We start from the raw sequence: 19098 nt of genomic DNA, 5'->3' as shown, positions 1-19098 counted from the left end.
GAGAATTGGATTGTGCAAACATGCTGGGAAATGCAGTGATTTGGGGGAAAGATCAATAAAAGTCAACTATGTAGATGGACAACAGATAGGTCAGGGAGACCTGAGTTCAAATCTTGCCTCAAATATTTACTGGTTCTATGACCTTGAGCAGGTATTTGATTGTTTTTTTTACTTAATAAAGGCTAAAATCTAGATTTTCCCTGTAATGAATGCAACTTTGATAGACCTAAAGGTAGAAAGGATCATTTAAACTCCGTCTGCCTTGATTTCCTCATCTGCTTTTTTTTGGAGTCAATTGGGTTAAGTGACTTGCCCAGAGTCACACAACTACTATGTGTCTGAGGCCAGAATTGAAGTTGGGTCCTCCTGAATCCAGGAGCGGTGTCCTATCCACTGCACCTCTGAGCTGCCCAGCTTCCTCATCTGTTAATAAAAAGGGGGGTGACAATAGCAGACAAAAAGAGATAACATGTGTGAAGTACTTTGTGTTGGCCAGTCATGCCTGACTTTTCATGACCCCTTGGACCATAGCACACCAATACTGCCCGTGGGGTTTTCTTGGCAAAGGTACTGGGGTGATTTGCCATTTCCCTCTCCAGTAGATTAAGGCAGACAGAGGTCAAGTGACTTGTCCAAGGTCACATAGTAAGTGTCTGAAGCTGGATTTGAACTCAGGTCATCCCGACTCTAGGTCCAACTCTCAGTCCACTAAGCCATCTAGCTGCCTCCGTAAAGTACTTTGCAAACCTTAAAAAGCTATATGAATGTTAGCTAGGTACTATTTTAAAAGAGTGGTTCAAATAATAAGCACTATAAAAATTCAGAAGAAGGGGAATAATTTCTCCACTAATAGTGCAATATGGCTACAGTAATATGTATCATTGTTTTTGCAGAAAGCCATGTCATATAGCTGGCATCCTCAACTGTAAACTTAAATGTTTGGGTTTTTTTCTGACCCTCTTTTTCCCACAAGATCTAGGATTCTATTGGTATAGGGAACTCCCAATAAGGAAAGTTCTCTTTACACAGATTAGCACCTTATCTTTGACAGCATTTTAGAGATTTTCCTTGGGGCACCAGGGGCATTTCAGATCATCTAGGGAGGGATTACTAAATACAATAGTATTTTCATTGGGTCAAATATTAATAATAAATAAATATATTAATTTCTTTTGTTGTAGCCAGAGGGACTGAGGTATTGTGGTATAGAGGATAAGGAACAGGAAAACCTGAGTTTAAGAACCATCTCTGACCTGTGGTGGCTGTGTCACCCCGGGTGAGCAACTTAAATACCCAGGCAGCATTCTACAATTATGAGCTGCAGAGTAGGTGCTGATCTGCTTTGGGAGAGAATCTTTCCTTATTGGGAGTTCCCTAGACCAATGAAATGAAAGTTCTACTCAGAAAAAAAAAAGAATGTTTGGGTTTAGAATGACAATTATATGACATAACTACTAGCAAAAACAGCTCTGTTTTTAGGGTAACATATTACCCTAGTCATATTACATTACTAGTATAAAAATTACAGTTATCCCTTCCACATCACGACTTTCCCCATCATGGTTTCGATATATTGAGGGTCGGCATATGAAATTAAATGGGGATTTTTTTGAGAGCCACAGATAACATGCAAAAGCCGGCAGATGACACAGAGAAAGGTTAGAAACTCAGAAATGCATAAAATATATGCACAGTATTGTATAATATCGACTCAAATTTTACCATAAGGACACTGTAAACATCCCATAAAAGAAAAACAAAAAAGAAAAACAAACATTTCTTCTCTGGTATGAAAGAAGGGTCAAAAAATGTTAGCAGATTTTCCAGATTATGGGGTTCCAGGCCCCTAATACAGAAGGGATGACTATAAATATAAAAGACAATTGAAAGGGTATTCGTACTCTCTCTTTCTCTCACTGGTTATAAACATATACAGCTAAGCTCAGGATTGTTCAATGGACGTGTATGACTTAATAACAATTTTTTTTCTTTTCTTTTTTTTTCTTTTTTCTTCAAAAAAAGCAGATTTTAAAGATTGAGAACTTTTTTTGCATAGCCTTTCAAAAAGAGAGCTAAGATATAAGATGTATTTTTGAACTTTGAAATCCTCTGGTTTTACCCTCAAAACACATTTTTCTAGCCCTTTCTACTGGAGGGAAAGGAATGTCAATTCCAACCAAAGGCCATGAGATGGGTTCCTAAATGGGAGTAACTCTGATCCCAGACCTTCAATGGTATTGCTATAAGATTTTGTATTGCCTGTTGTTTTTTCTTCTCACTTGTGTCTATACTTTTCCTTTTAGCTCGTAAACAAGAGATTATCAAAGTTACTGAGCAACTTATTGAAGCAATTAACAATGGGGACTTTGAAGCTTACACGTGAGTACCGGCGGTATTTTTCTTTCATGAACTCACAACATTTGTTCCATTCCTAAATGTGAATATATAAGTTCTCATTTATCCTTCCTTAAAGAGCAAGGGGAAATAAGTCTTTATTCTAATATGTTTCATCATTTTTGTTAGAAGTAGAAAATTTTTCTCAAGGATAAATAAATCATTGAAAGGCCAGTGCTTTGCCACTGAATTTTCTTAATTAAAGAAATCATTTTTTAGGAGACCCTCCCTGGATTGTATTGGTACATGGAGCCCTGAATGGGTAAACTCCTTTGACTAATACAGGCACATGACTGGTAATTTACAGTCTTGGAAAGTTCAGACACAGAGAGGTTAGAAACCTTCCTCTGAGTCCCACAGGCAGTATGAACCCAAGACTTTAGGATGCGATAGCAATCTTTCTTCACTCTGCATCTATGTAATAGGCCTGGTGTGATGGGACAAGTATTTGGGAGCTTGACCTTGAAGTGAAGGAACAGCAAATGAACAAACAAAAGTAGGAGAGGGAAGGAGGAGAAGGGAAAGATAGAAAGAGAGAGAGAAGAAGAGAAAAGGAGAGACCAGAGGAGAGGACAGGACAGGGTAGATAGGAGGAGAAAAGGACAGAGAAAGACACCAGAGGAAAAGAGAAGTCAGGAGAGGAGAGGATGGGGGAGGGAGGGAGAAGACAGGAAAGACAGAAGGAGAAGAGAGGCAGAGGAGAGGAAAGAATCCCCCTCTGTTGTTAGAGATAATCTTACCCTTTAAACATTTATTATGAAAAATAGAACTGACAGCCTTCTCACGTCTACAGCATTGTCACTTTGCAGAGGATTTGTTGGGCCTAGAGGGCTGTAAAGGCCTGAGAAAAAGTAAGAGTTGGACATTATTAATTTATGTGATAGTAATCCCCTGTGGACCTCAAGTAATAACTTAGAAAAAAAAGATACTGACGACTTCTTTATTTCAGTGTCTAAAAGCAAATGAAAATGCAAGTTATAAGCCAAAAAAAGGCAGCTAAGTGGCTCAGTGAAGAGAGCGCTAGGCCTAAAATCAGGAAAACCTGAGTTCGAATACAGCCTCAGACGATTACTAGCTGTATGACCCTGGGCAAGTCACCTAACCCTGTTTGTCTCCGTTTCCTTAAATGTGAAATGAGTTGGAGAAGGAAGCAGCAAACCACTCCAGTATCTGCCAAGAAAACCCAAATTGGGTCACAGAGAGCTGGACACAACTAAAATGACTGAACACAGCAACATAAACCAAAAATACTCATATAGGGTCCCTCCTCATAAAATCAAAGGTATTGTGTTAGGTGTCTCAGCCTATCACCAGTCACTGAAAGGTCATGAATATTATTCAAAGTCACTGGTATTCTTCACAACAGCACCTCCACAGTGTTGGCCTGTGCCCTAATGGATGCTTCTTGAATGTTATGAGATACATTAAAAATAAATTTACTTTTATGTGGAATATTTGAATTCATCTTGGAAACGACTTCCTTTAGGATATTTAGTTAAAGACAGAAGTCTCCCAAAGGAATTTTGTTAGGTTTTAATCTCTTATTACTGCAGACAACTCTAAAACTACAGAATTAGAACAGGCTGACAAATTGCCTATGCCAGAATTCAATTATCCTTTTTATTTTAAATTGTTCTTATATGTTTTTAAGACAAATTTCTGCATTTTAGATGTCTTCTGAATGAGAAAAAAAAAGAAACTTTTTTTTTATCCAGGTCTTTACAACCAAAGCAATTGCCTCCTCCCCCCCCCAAAAAAAAACAGTTATAGACTCTAAATATGGGGGGAGGGGAAGTCTGTGATCAAATCAGGCAATCCAAACATTTAATACATTATTCATTCAATTTAGCATTGAATTCATCTCATTTCTCTTTTTTTCTCTGGTCATGGAGACCTGCATGCAACCTGGAGTGATTTAGAGCTTTCAATTCAGAGCTGATTTTTAAAAGGACTTTTCTTTCCAGAGCTTTGTGCATGGTGATGTGTGTGTGTGTGTGTGTGTGTGTATATATATATCTATCTATATATATATATATATATATATAGATAGATAGATATATATATCTATCTATATATATATATATCTATATAGATAGATAGATAGATAGATATAGATATATATGTATAGATAGATAGATAGATATAGATAGATAGATAGATATAGATATATATATCTATATCTATCTATCTATCTATATCTATCTATCTATCTATCTATCTATCTATCTATCTATCTATCTATCTATATCTTTTAAATCTCTGGCAGCTTTGTGCTTCCAAAATGTGCTCTCTTCACAAGTACACTGGACACTTCTCATCACAGGGTCATGAATCCATAGCTTGGTAGATTCCAACAAAATTATTCTAAGTGCGTGAAACATCTAATACTTATGTATATTATATACATATGCAAATATACTATACAGAATTATTTGCCAATAATGACTTGTAATAGACTTTTAAAAATTATTTTCTAAAACACACAGATGTACAGAGGGTATGGATCAGCAGGTTCTCAAACCCATGTATTTTTGATGGTGGTGAAGATAGATCCATTAAGGTCTAACTGCTATGAGAAGAATGACTTCCTAGCACAGCGCAGAATTAACTGTTCAATAGTTCACCGATGGGGATAACCAGAAGTTATTATTTCTAGGAGAAATAATAGTTGCTAGCGATATAAATTCCCTTGTTACCATAGAAACACTGTTCTTTCTAGGTCTTACCATTTTGTTCCTCATAAAGGCATTTTATACATTTGCCTTTGATCTTAAAAATCCTTGCCCACCAGGCAGGCTAGGGAAAAACATAAGGGATACCTCCATAAGGCTTGAGCTTTTTAAAATACAAAGAGTAACCACTGTCAGTTCTCTGTTGAAAAATATCCTGAAAATCAAATGTCAGGCCCTCATGCTATGATTGGTGCTCTGTATAGATCACTTTTGAGATTACATTTTGTTCAACAGCTTAAAAAAAATTGCCCTCCACAGGAGAAAGAACAAAAAGGTTTGGCAGAGAGTACACTTGATTAAATTAGCGAATGGCCTTCAATTCCTTCAACTCATTCTCCACTCAGTGACCCCTACAGACTTTCTCCAGAGGGTCATTATATTGTACCTGTCACTAATAATGATGAATCCTGGAGTAATCAAAATTAAATGGGTACATTTGAAGCTCGCCTTAGCAATACGTATGAGTCCATAATAATAGTTCCACAGACATTGTCATTCTTGAAGGAGGTGCTCCTAATCATTACTTGTCCCTTGAAATATTTGCGGGTGAGGCTGGGGATATGCCAAACTGATTCACACAGAGTGTCTTTGGTGGGCATTATGGAAGTACTTTGGAGAATTGACTGGTTGAGAAATCAGAATGAATATATGTGAAATAATGGGACTAATATTAAGTTCTTTGGGGGCTATTTTTATTTTCTTCCTACAGAAAAATATGTGACCCAGGTCTCACTGCTTTTGAACCCGAAGCTTTGGGTAATTTAGTGGAAGGAATGGACTTTCATCGATTCTACTTTGAAAATGGTATATTTCTCCTTTTTAAAAAATTACATGTTTTTTTTTTTTCCCCCAGGTTCTTCTTGGCTTCTTCCCAAATGAAATTTTCTTTCTGGTTATATCTGAAGTAGGAATTTTTTCGTCCAGGCCAGGTGTATGCATTATAGGGATGTGTCTTTATTGAAATAGGAAATGAATGATAGGTACATAAATTCTCACTCACTATAAAATATCTACATTTTATAATAAATGCAGCATTATGAAATCTAGCCATACACTTAGCATTGAAATTACCAATATCTTCCATTACATGAAATCTAATGAACACATACATAAATGTATGTGGGGATTTTCTCAGTTCCCTGTGAGCAGTCTACTTTTTGTTGCTATAGCAAATGAATATATTTTCTCATAATCTTTGAAGTAGGGATAAAATCTTTGAAAGCATGTTAAGTGCTTATATTCTCAATACAGAATAGATGGAAATGATTAATACTGTGATAACATGATAAATTTGCAAGAATTCCAGTCATTTTGGAAGAACTGCACAAAGGAAGTACAATCTAGAGATGATTTACTAATAATCCATATCCAAAAGCATTCCAAATGGTAAAGGCTCACAACGACCTTGACAATGCTATTTCTTTCTTAATCAAAGTAAAATTGTTAAAGAACAGAAGTATTCACGCTAAGAGGCTAAGAGTAGTACCAAGGAATTCACTTTTGCTAGAATCCTCTTTAACCTTCCAGAAAAGTTCTCTTAGATCAGAAGTTCTTCTCCTCCATTAGACTAGAAGCTCGAGGGAAGAGATTATCTTTTGCCTATTTTTACATCCCAGCATTTAGCACATAGCAAATGATTAATAAATATTGAGTGATAGATTGATTGATTTTGTGTGTGTGTGTGTGTGTGTGTGTGTGTGTGTGTGTGTGTGTGTGTGATGCTCCACTTTGGCAGTCTGCTAAAGCCTATGGACCCCTTCTCAGAATAATGTTTTTAAATAATTGAAGAAAAAAGCTAAATTTCAATTACAGGTTAGTGAAAAAAAAGATGCATTTTTTTTCCTCATCCAAATTCAAGGCCCCCCCACACACACACATACACCTGAAATCTATCCACTTGGGAGTTTATAGATGCAGGTTAAGAAGTCCTGCCCTAGATTCTAGAAATTCATTCTATCCATCCCTACCTCCCAACCTCTAGAGGTCACATTTAAAAAAAATGCCTTCTAGTACTAAATCCGTGATCCTGTGATTCTTTTGTTTCCATGTGTGTCACTGATGCTACGCATGTTCCATACAGGAAATCAAGTTTTTGGCAATGGAATTTTGCTAACATAAACAACGAGGTTTTTGTCATCAATTTCTTTAAATAAATTGAGTTCTTACCAAAGCTACTAGATTAGCATAATTTCAAAAATACAGAGAAAGATCTAAATTCTTTGTGCGTGTCTATGTGTGTAGACTCTGGGCAGTTCAGTAATTGGTAATATGCTTTCATCAGAGCTAAAGTAAATATTTTTTTCATCTTTTATTCCATATTTCCCCAAACTTTCTCACAGAATTTCACCAACAACAAATATTTATTAAATGCTTATTATATTCTAAACACTATGCTATGTGCTGTAGACATGAGAAAAAGCAAAAACACAGCCCCTGCCCTCAAGGAGCTCCCATTCTAATGGAGAGACAATTCTCACCACTGTGGACAGAATACCAGTTATATATAGTGCAAATGAGAAGGAAACTCAGAGGAAAACCACTGGCTTTGGGGGGAAGGGCCATCATCCTGATGGAGGTAACTAATGGAATAGAAAAAACTACCTCCAAGAAAGATTTTGATACTCTGAAACAGTGGGATGAATTTAATAAGATGAAATTTAACAAAGTGCTACACTTCAGTTAAAAAAAAACAGTAAGGAAAGGGAGATCTAGTTAGATGAAAATGGATGTGAAAACGGCCTGGGCATTTTAGTAGACTTTAAATCTGTATTGGCTTAGTGGTGTGACCTGGCATTCAGAAAAATGTCATACAATCTCAGGCTGTGTTAAAGGAAGCTTGATGTCTACAAGGAACATTGTCATTATCTAACTAGATTCTGCTCTGATCCAACCGCAGTTAACAGTCTTTTGTTCCTGTCTGGGTGGTACATTTTAGTAAAAACACTGGCAAGCTGGAGTATGTCCAGAGGATGGCAACCAATATATTGAGGAGACTCATAATCGTGCTGTAACCATGGAAAGCACTGAGGATGTCATGGGTCACCCAGTCAATTAACAGGCATCAAAATAAACTATCTGGTTAAAGTGCTCTTGCTGCGTGGTTATTAGCAAAGCACTGTAGGATGTCAGAGCTATGTAATATACCTGCCTCCTGCTATAGAGGTACTTTACTAATAAATATAAAACAAAGAAGAAAGATAGCTTTCTGGGAGACCACAGGATATCCTGCCATCTGATCCAGCACATTCTGCATCTACAACATGGGCTGGTGACAATCACCATTCACCTACACTAAGCAGCCACTTCACTTTCTGTTAGTGTTTTATCACTTCCTTTTTCTCTAAAGTCCCTGTTGCAGAAAGGAAAAAAAATATATAGCTGAAAACATCTCTCTATCTTTTATCTCCCTCATGAGAAGACAAAAAATTGAATTCATTTTTCCTCCTGGAATTTCATAATGTAGGAAAAATCAAAGACACGCATGTTAAATGGAACTTCATAAAAGTGATCCTCCAAGAGGGGCTAATTGCTGAATTTACAAATTCAGAAGGTAACATCAAATCCCAGAAAGGATTTCCTATGGTTGTAATGTGTATTGATGCCATATATTGATCACAGCTGTGGTGATTACCTTTTATCCCATTGATCTTTGTTCTGGTCTTTTCCTTTTGCTCCTGTGTAGCTTTGTCCAAAGGCAATAAGCCAATCCACACCATCATCCTGAACCCTCACGTCCATCTGGTAGGCGATGACGCTGCCTGCATAGCATACATCAGGCTCACACAGTACATGGATGGCAGCGGAATGCCAAAGACTATGCAGTCAGAAGAGACCAGAGTCTGGCACCGCCGTGATGGAAAGTGGCAAAATGTTCATTTTCACCGCTCGGGTTCACCAACAGTACCCATCAAGTAAATATTTCCAGGCCGTCAGCTTCTTTGATAATATGCCCATGGTCAGCTCTCTATAATCTTCCATTGTTTATAGCATGGCATGTATTATATAATGCTGGTGGCTTTTTGGCTTTTTGTTTTAATATATATAATGCCTAGAAACATAAAAGATCTCACAACTCCCTGCAAAACTCCCTCAGTTCATTGATGAACTGAAACTTGGTACAACAACACTGAATAGTAAGATAGGACAGGATCTTGAGGCTGCTCCAGCAAACTGAAGGCACAGTATAATTAGCCAAGTTATTCACTCCTCTGTTGTCATAGTTGGCATAGAAGGTTTGGGTGTGGAAGGAAGGAAGAGGAAGGAGTCTCTTCAAGGACCACAGGAAGTCAGGAGATCGGTTTGTAGCCTAGTTAAAAAAAAAAAGGAACCCCTGGAGCAAGGTGGAAGCAGGGGATTGAGTTACTGCTAGCTAGTTAAAATTGGAAGAAAGTCTTAGAAATCATCATTAATGTGACTGATTATAGGAAATAAATAGAGGTTTTCCATCTTCAGCTACCTATACACTTCTACTCCAAATCCCAAGTTTGATCAATGAATTAATAAATATATATGGGAGAAAGAAAGGAAGGAAGGATAGAAAGAGAGAAAAAAGGAAAGAAAGAAGGAAGGAAAAGAAAGGAGAAAGAAAAAAAAAGAGTGCTGGATTTGGAACCAGAGAACTGAGGTTCAAATACAGATTCTGTGAGTTACTACCTGCATGATCTTGGCCAAGTCACTTACCCTCCTTGGGCCCTCTTTTCCTTATCTGTGAAAGAATGGGAAGTTGTTTGTACCAGAATATTTCTAAAGCATATTAACCTATAGATGTATCAAGTACTATAATATATGTCATGGTTATTTGGAAGCCATGGTGGCAAAGTTTCCTGCTCAGAGGAGTTTGGTACACATAAAAATGTAAGTGCTAAGTGAGATGAGGCAGGAAACTTGCAAAGAAGGGAGAGTCCCCAGAGAAGGTGTCCTGGGTCTTGAGCTGGACTTGAAGGATGCATGCAGTCTGAAAAGTGAGAGAGTGTGTGGACAAGGGGTAAGTGAAGCATTTTAGCCTTGAGAAGTGACACAGTGAGTGGACATAATGTAAATGGTGAGTTGGCAAAAACCAGGCCCAGCAAGCCCAGAACAGAGGTAGAAATAACGATGATAATTAAAGGATTAAGGATGGTGATTAAAATGGAATGATTAGTGCAGGGCCACAATTATGGAAGGCAGACAGAACAGCCAAAAAAAGTTGGGACTTGGTACACAGGACAGCGGGACCAATGATGGCGCCCGAGGTTAGGCTGGATCCACTCTATATTAGCCTCAAAAAAGAGAGGAGATAGCAAACAGAATGTAGCAAGTAGTTCATTCCATTGTCCATCCTGTTATTCTATAGAGAATCCCAGATAGCATATCTCAATATGACTTACTGCCAAACCATGATAGGTTCCCAGAGAGCCTCCCATTAGGATCATCATCAATGAGTTTGCTAGCCCGTAGTTGGGTTACAAACTTAAAGAGATACGATACTGTCCAAGGGTAAAAGTAAAATTTATATGAAAGAATTTCTGTTTAAAAGATTCCACTTAATGCCACGTGGCTTAAAACAGTAGGCCACTTAAATGGGTGATCTTGTATTTAAGATGGGAAAGAGAATGTCTCTGGAAGCACCTCTTTGGTCAAAACTATTGAGGCCTGGAAGTTATACCTCTGGTTTTCATGGGTCTTGTGACTTATTTGCTCCTGATATAGTATGATCGGAGCTGATGACTGCCAACTGCACTATGATTAATGTGTTGTCATGCGAAGATTGGTTTTGAAGTCAGGAGACCTAGGTTTGAATCAGCCCTGTGTGGCATGACCTTGGGTAAATCGCTTCATCTTTCTCAGCCTGTTCCTCATTCATAAACTGGGACTGGCCAGATGATCTCTAATATCGCTTATGGCTCTAAATCTTATTATTTATAAGGATATTTTATCCTGCATTATTTCCAACAAAGAGTATACAGGGTTTTTCAAAAATACAACAACCCATGCCAAGTCTCCCTGAGCTCTTAAAAGGGGCATCTAGCGTTCTTTGTAGAAAAATTTGGAGGCACTAAAAATGAACTTTCTTCAATGTAACCTTGGGTCACAGCCATTTTAGAGCTCCCTAAAATGGTGCAATTGTCTAATTATGACCCAGAACAGAACTTTAGATGACAGTCACTGTCATCTAATATTCTGTTCTGGGTCACAATTAGACAATTCTTAATTATCTGTGCCAATGAAAGGTACAGTAGTGAGAATAAGAGAGAGTAAACAACCATCTAAAATGTTAGATTAGGCTTCAAACCTATGGAATTTTGAATGTTCTGCAGATCAAGCTAATAAGCATATATTCAGTGGCCCTTTGTGTCAGGGACTGTGCTAAGCGCCAGGAATTACAAGAACAAGAAAAAAAGATGAAAACAGTCTCTGACCTCAGAGACCTGACACTCTATAGCCTTGTTCACTGGCTTCACTCCCTCATGCATTGTTTAGGTTAATTTTTCAGAATGGCTTCTTTACCCGAGTCCATACTTTAAAGGGGAAGTCCAGTGACGGAAGGCACAAACCAGGTGGGATCAAAAACAGTTTGTGGATGTCCATAGAGAGGATAATCCAGAAAGATAATTGAGGGTTGACTAGAATGAAATTCCTACTGGTGCTGTTACTTTATTAGACTGATTTGCTTTGGAAATGTGGATAGGTTATACTTTTGCAAGGGGATCTATTGCTGGGTACACTACGATCCGATGTGTGCCTTGCCTAGTGAAATGACCTATGTAAAGAAGCACAGCCCTGGCTCAGCGTGAGAAGGAACCCCTCATGAAATTTTTAAAAATCCCTTGTTTTCCCCACTATTGAGATCATGATTTTGGCATTTCATGTGAAATTACTTCCTCAGTAATCAGAGAAAGGTATTTACCCAAGCCTTTCCTGGAGGAACTTACAGGTAGACTTTAGCCACTAGGATGCATCAGTAACACATATGTGAAATGTCCCCTTACAATATTCATTTGTTTGAGTGAAGAAAGGCCTTCCTTCTTTAAAAAAGAAAGAAAAATCTTTTTCTGGTATACAGTGACTGAGAATTCCAGTTTCCATCTCTCTGTAGCTTAGGTCCTTTTGAGCGGACTGATAGATCATCGCACCTGATTTCTCATTTAATATCCCCTCTGTTCAACATAATCAATTTTCCTTTATGGCGCCAGGTTATATAGACTCTCGCCCTTCCCCCCACCTATACTTTCAGTCTGTTATCTCCCATAGTGAAAGTTAAAATGCCTTAGCCTCCTCTGTGGCCCAATAAGTGACAGGATCTTGATAAACAACAATATAATTTGTTTCCCCCCCTTTTTCCTTTCAGCTAAAAATCAACAGTGCCACTTCTGCATTCTCTGTTTTCAAGGCACCTGGATGGTAACCCCCGGGCGGGCCTGTCCTCCTCTTCATGCATGTTTCCAAATGCATGAAGCTGTGATGGTCCTACCTGTAACAATGCATTGGTGATGCATCATTTTGTCATAATATTCCATCTCAGTGTTTTGTTTGCACTCTATCGAAGGGGATGTTTAGTGCAAATTAAAACCAATGTCAGCAAACAAGGGGAGGGAGGGTGGGGGAGAGAGAGAGAAAACACCACAACCACATGTTCCAAGCATAGTACAAGCATCATTTTTTCTGTTTATGCCAAGTTTTAACAGCCTTCAGAGCTATCATTCTCTAAATGATAGGTTGTAAAAGAAATATTCATCAAAAAAAAAGTCTATGCCATATCTATCTGTTTCAGTTTGTTTAAAAAAAACCAAAGGCAAAAAAAATCTCTTCAGTTTTCTGTTGTGGTCATAGTTGAAATGAATGATATTTTTGTCGGTGGCTTTGGATTGTGACAACTATGTGGATGAAATCAGTGATGAATATGGAAATAAAACTGGGCTGGCTGAGTATCAGCCCAAGCCATCTTAGTTCTTGATCAAGCTGTGTAAACTGGAAAAACTCACATCACTTACTGGCTTGATCTCCCTAGGACATGCTTCCCTTTTTCTGCTTAATCAGCTGTGTCTGTTCCTGCTTCCTCAAGTCTGTACCCTCCAATCTTTTTTCCTTCAGGGTGAGGATTTGCAGTTAGTGAGAAAAAGTCTAAAGGCAACATGAGGTGAAGGAAAAAATAGGGATATAGGGAAAGAGTTAAAGCAGAGAGCTTTTGAGCACTTTCAGGGTGTACAGAATTTTATTAGAGAATCAGATTTTTTTTTAACATTGGTTATATTCTAGATTGGGCTTAGATATTCTAAATCTTTTAGAAAAAAATTATATATATATAAATATATATATAGGCTTTTAAAAAGCTGAAGATGAAAAAATACAAGCTCCTGTTTGAGTCAGTCAATTTCTTACTCATCTGGATAATCACTGCAATCATACCAGAACCTCTCAGAGTTTAGCACAATCGCGTGTGCACACAGGCTCCCTTTGTACCCCCCCGGGCTTGAATGGCGGGGACTTCTCTAGCATCACTAGTTATTTTTTCTATGACTACCGAGCTCTAGAAAATAAGCAGGGAAATGTTTTTTGTGTCGATACACATCTTACCACCCGTTCTTTGCAATTTGACCTCCTCCATCTTCCTCTCCTTCATTGTAGTTTCTGAAAGCAGTTAGAGTTTTTTCAGCCTCAAACAAACAAACAAAAAGTAGGGGGCGGGGGATGGGCTTGGCAGGCGAGCTCCAGGGCGGACTGGGGAGGGAGCAGAGTATCACTCCTTGTGTTTTCTTCTTTGCCCCACTCCTGCAGAGCTATCCCTCTTTACTGTGATGCTGTATAGTGCATGCTATCTCTAATGGCATTTTTTTTTAAGCAACTCACAACCCTCTGCAACCTGTTTGTAAAACCGAAAAGGAAAATTTCCTGATTTGTATCATTTCCCTTTTCTGTGTCGTTTACTAATCCAAACAATCCTTTATGCCTTTAGACTTTAGTAGTGGATGTGTGGTAGATGGATTGAAGCTTTTCTGATCATTATTACATAACTTTAAATGATATATATTTAAAATACACATATACAGTAAATGTATTGAGCCATGTTAACCTGCCAATGAGATCTGTGAAAAAAAAAAAGTAACGGCCTCTTTTTTCTTTCCTCCCTTTTAAATTTCTATCACTTTTTTTTTTTGTGAAGCGGTTGTAAGTAGCACCAGTGTATTTTTAAACATGTGTAGAGTGGTGGGTTTATTTGTTTTTTGTTTTTGTTTTTGTTTTTGTTTTACACTTTAACATAGCATGTGGCATTGAAATGTTACTGTAGCTTAAGTCTGTCTTCCACACCAAGGTGTGAAGAAATCGTGATTTGTTCCCTCCACCACAACCGAATTATATATGTATCTCCTGTTATTTTGAAACACTGCAGTTTACCATGGGACACTGTATATATTTCTTGCCATAATGGTAAATGACTGATTGATATATTTAAGAATTAATAAATTTGTGATTTCTGCTGACAACATGCCTTCCCATCATTATTTCTCAGGAGAGGGTGATGTTATGGTTGGGGGGAAGAATATCCTAGGACAGTGGTTACCAAGATTTTATGTTTTAACAATCGCAAAATGTGTTTTGAATCCCCAGGGTAATTTAATATACTACTTATTATATTCTTTACAATTATTTAAAGTATCATTAAAGAATTTTTAGCAGTTAGTGAATAAGCATATGCCAGGCACTGTGCTAAATGCTAGGGATACAAAGAAAGGCAAAAAACAGTCCCTTGGACCATTATCGCAAACCCCAAAAGGGGTTTGAAAACCACTAGTTGAGAATCAACACAGGAGGAGAATTAGATGGCACTTGATTCACCAAGCATTTGTTAGGAGCCTACTATTTCCAGGCCCTGGAGATACAAGAGTCCTTGTCCTCAAGAAGCATACGTAGGACTGGAGGTTGGAATGGTGAAAGAAAGAGTAGGCTAACAACATCTACATAGCTAATTAAATGAAAAATATAAACTAAACACACAGAAATTGGGGCAGGGAAAGAACCAAGAGTGAGCAGAACCAGCCAAGGCCTCGTGTAGGAAGTGGAACTGTAACTGAGCCTTGACAGAATATAACTCAATTTTCCCTGTGAAGTTGGGGCGGAATAGTTGAATTGCATGTTATTGTTGCAGCTATTAATACATCAGTACTTGGTGTTAATGGAGTGTTAAATGCTGTATATTCAAGTGGCCCAGTGCCTGAGGAATTTCCCTCCTAGCAAAGGGGGGAAAAAAAAACAAAAGGCAGTTAAAATTGCTAAATTACATGAAGCTGTTTCTCTAGCAGGTAAATAGCTAGCATCTGTGAAGTAGCTTTGCTGTAGTCTATAAATAAGGAATAGGGACTGGAATTGTGATTTCATTTGATTGGAGAACTCCTGAGTGAAAGGCTCCATCTACCAATACAGGTCAGCAACTTCTCTGTAATGTATTAGACCAGGGAGTCTTAATGTGGGATTTGTGAATTTTCAAAATATACTTTGATAACTATTTCAGAATGATTAATTTCTGTAATACCAAGTATTTTTACTTTATGCATTTATAAACATCATGGAGGGAAGAAAAAAGAGGAAAAAAAGTTACATGATAACTCTATTTGTTTAAAAGGAATAGCAAGTTGTACATAATAGATTCGCAGTTTCATGTGCCAACATCTTTTTTTCTATTCAACTATGTTATGGGCATTTTAAAAAATCTTAAGTTTAAAAATATAATTTAAATTGTATTTATTTAAATATTGAAAATTTAATACAATTTTAAAATATAAATTTTAAAATTTAAATAAATTTTCACTTATTTTATTTAAATAAAAAATTTTTTAAATGAATATTATCCGGGGTGGGGTAGGGAAGGAGATCCATAGGCTTTACCACACTGCCAAAGTGAATACGACTCTCTGTCTTAGAAAGTTTCACAAGGCATGAACAGGTTAAGTAACTTGCCCAGGATCCCACAATTATTAGGTGTCAGAGGTAAAACCTGAACCCAAGTCTTCTTAGCTCTGAGGCCTGCTCTTTATCAACTCTGCAACATTGCTTCCTTCTCTATTTTCCAAGTGGAAATTGTTTGGTTTTTTTCCCCCAAAATCATTTCCTTCCTTCTCTTCTTTAAAAATTCACAGTAGCTATGGTACCATTTAGCAGTTAGCTTATGTCAGCTATGTAATGACCTCCCAAATTCTGTGTCACGACTCTGAAGCCCCAGCTTCCCTTATTGAAATTGAATGCCAGGCCCAGTTTAATTTGCTCCTTATTTCTTTCAAGTTTGTGTCTAACTCCAAAAGAAACATCTTATGAAATATATTGCCATGATGCATTGTTTCATGACTAGTCCAGTAGCAAAAAGCCAAAAACTCCATTTTGCATCTGATCAGGTTGACGATATCCTACACAAATTATGAATTGGCCATCCAACTAGGTCAGACTAGAGACCACAGCTGAGTTTCATTCAGAGGTCTGAACTTCAGAACACTGGTTTATTGTTTCTCTTGAAACAATACAAATGGCTACAAATGGAATTTGTTCTTCCCTTTGACTCCGATTACTGTGTGGTACTTCACTTTTGACCAGAAGGACTTGTGTGATTGTAGGCACGTGCTCTGAGAAATCCATATTGCAATGGCAACGTTCTCCTGGAATCTAGCTGATCAGTAGGGCTGGTAACCTCTCCTCTACACCATGCCATCACAGGGCCTACACGGTCCACCTGGGGCAAGGAAGACAAAATGCCAAAAGGCTACTCCAAACCTGAATTAGCATAGATTCCCCTCCTGCTGAAACAAAATGCGGGTCTTTCTGTTTCTTTGGCCACCATGGCCCCCCCAGTTGCATTTGTAACTGATTCTCCCCTGTTGGGGGGCAGCCTTTCTGTTACATTATAGAGTCATTCCTATTTTGTAGGTATCTTTGGAGTCATTTGGTCTCTCTTAAAACTTTTTTGCCTCCTTCCTCTCCCATAGCTTTTCTTCTCTCCAGCTTTTTGAAAGAAGACAAAACCAATGTTTGGGTTAGGGTCATCCCTTCCACATTGCAACTTTCCCCATTGTGGTTTTGATAACACGAGTCAACATAAGAAATTCAATGGGAATTTTTTGGGACTTTTGTAGAAGCTGCGGACAATACATGAAAGGCAGCAGACACAGAGCATATGACCAAATACTTACCCCAAATTTTACAATAAGGTACTCAGAAGAGTACCTTATTTCCTCATAAGAGAAAAAAAACATTCAGACTTTTTCTCTAGTATGAAGGGAGGGCCAAAAAATTTTACATGGATTTTCCAGCTCCTGGGGGTAAGGAGGGGGTGAGGCGTGATGCCTCTAACCCCCAAGATATGGAAGCAATAATTGTGTTAGGCCCCAGCTTGAACTTCTGGAGGGGCCCAACCACATGTTATTTGAATTCTGATTCTCTTGGGAGCCACTAACATCCATTACTGTAACACCTGGGTTTTTCATGCCCAAACCTCTCAGTATCTTACTGGGGTCACCCGCCTTTGTGAATATACTTCCATGGATTTCAACTTTTCATTCATTGCTGCTGTTAAGTGTCTCCTGGTGATACAAACTTTTCTTCTCAACGTGGTCATAAACCTCTTCAACCTTAAGCTGGTCGTGTGATCATAGATCTAGATTGGGCCATTGGTCCTCAGATGACGAACATGCAGGTCCTCACTAGGACTGTTCACGATGCCTTTCTTGATTCAGGTAATTAAAATAATATGATATGACATGACAGGTTACGACATGATATAACATAATAGCCAGCACTTTAAGGTTTGCAAAATGCTTTACATTATCTCATTTGATTCTTACAATAAATCAGTAAGGTAGATGCTATTATTATCCTAATTTTACAGATAAGGAAACTGTGCTAGACAGAAGTTAAGTGACTTGGCTACCATCACCCAGCTGGTGAGTGTCTAAAACAGGATTTCAGCTCATGTTCCAGACTCTCAGTCCAACATTCCATCCACTATAACCACCTGCCAGAGCTTGTGCTCCTAACATAGTCCTCAAGAATTCTGGGGGCGGGGGGAAATGCCATTAGAAGGCCATGGGTCTTAGAATAAAAGCAACCAGTGTTTAAATCCCAGGAATGCCACAGACTGGTTGTGTGACTCTGTGCCAGTCAAGCCTTGCTGTGCCCGAGTTTCTGCCTCTGTGAAAAGCCCTACCAAACTCAAAGGACTGGTTGGAGTGATCACTCAACAAACATGTATTATATACTTATTATGTGTCAAGCAATGTGCTGAGAGCTGGGGATTCGAAGAACGGTGAAAACATGGTCCCTGCCATTGAGGAGCTTACATTCTTTTGGAGGGAACAACATGAAGATAACTGTGGATACAAGTTATAGTGGAAATGGAAGGTGATCTCACAGAGAAGGGATTGGGGCAGGGCATGAAAAATCTTCTATAGAAGGTTGAATTTGAACTGAGTCTTGTTATTCAGTCATGTCCAACCCTTTGTGACCCCATTTGGGGTTTTCTTGGTAGAGATACTGGAGGAGTTTGCCATTTCCTTCTCTAGCTCATTTTATAGATGAGGAAACTCAAGCAAATGGGGTTAAGTGACTTGCCCAGGGTCACACAGTTGGTAAGTGTCGGAGGTCAAATATGAACTTGGGAAGATGAGTCTTCCGTACTCCAGGCCCCATACTGTATCCACTGCACCACTTAGCTGCCCTCAGCAGCCATAGCTGAGTCTTGGAGGAAGTCAGAATAGCTAGGGATTGGAGATGAGAAGAGAGAATATTCCAAGCATAAGGGACAAGTGCGTGGAGTTGAGAGATGGAGCCTTAAGTGTAAGGAACTAATTGAAAGTGGGCTGGGGCAGCTGGATCATTGAGAAAGTAGAGGGGAAGTAAGTGTGAGAGGTCTAGGAAGGGAGGAAGAGACCACCTTGAAAAGGTGTTTAAATGCCAGAAAGATCTTATATTTGAACGGGTTTTGTAACCCCAAGAGAGACGGTGTGACATTGTG

The 19098-nt window shown here is 38.4% G+C and overlaps 1 protein-coding gene across 7 annotated transcripts in view; it reads left to right on the top strand.

The window, feature by feature from the left end:
- CAMK2D (calcium/calmodulin dependent protein kinase II delta) overlaps window positions 1-14587 on the top strand; it is a 344903-nt gene extending 330316 nt beyond the window's left edge. For 6 of the 7 annotated variants that reach the window (XM_021001407.2, XM_021001404.2, XM_021001411.2 and 3 more), the window contains 4 exons: window positions 2304-2379; window positions 5836-5930; window positions 8809-9037; window positions 12454-14587. In XM_021001407.2, the coding sequence (XP_020857066.1) occupies window positions 2304-2379; window positions 5836-5930; window positions 8809-9037; window positions 12454-12457 (404 nt within the window). In that variant the 3' untranslated portion in view covers window positions 12458-14587. Of the gene's footprint in view, window positions 1-2303; window positions 2380-5835; window positions 5931-8808 lie in introns of all 7 variants that reach the window. The other variant, XM_021001414.2, reaches the window with a different exon arrangement.
- Window positions 14588-19098: the final 4511 nt, after the last annotated feature.

The sequence above is a fragment of the Phascolarctos cinereus genome, unplaced genomic scaffold (assembly GCF_003287225.1).
Source record: "Phascolarctos cinereus isolate Bilbo 61053 unplaced genomic scaffold, phaCin_HiC Scaffold_9;HRSCAF=440, whole genome shotgun sequence".
NCBI classification, from domain to species: domain Eukaryota; kingdom Metazoa; phylum Chordata; class Mammalia; order Diprotodontia; family Phascolarctidae; genus Phascolarctos; species Phascolarctos cinereus.
The sequence above is the reverse complement of the archived record's forward strand: the minus strand, read 5'-3'. Positions and strand labels throughout refer to the sequence as shown.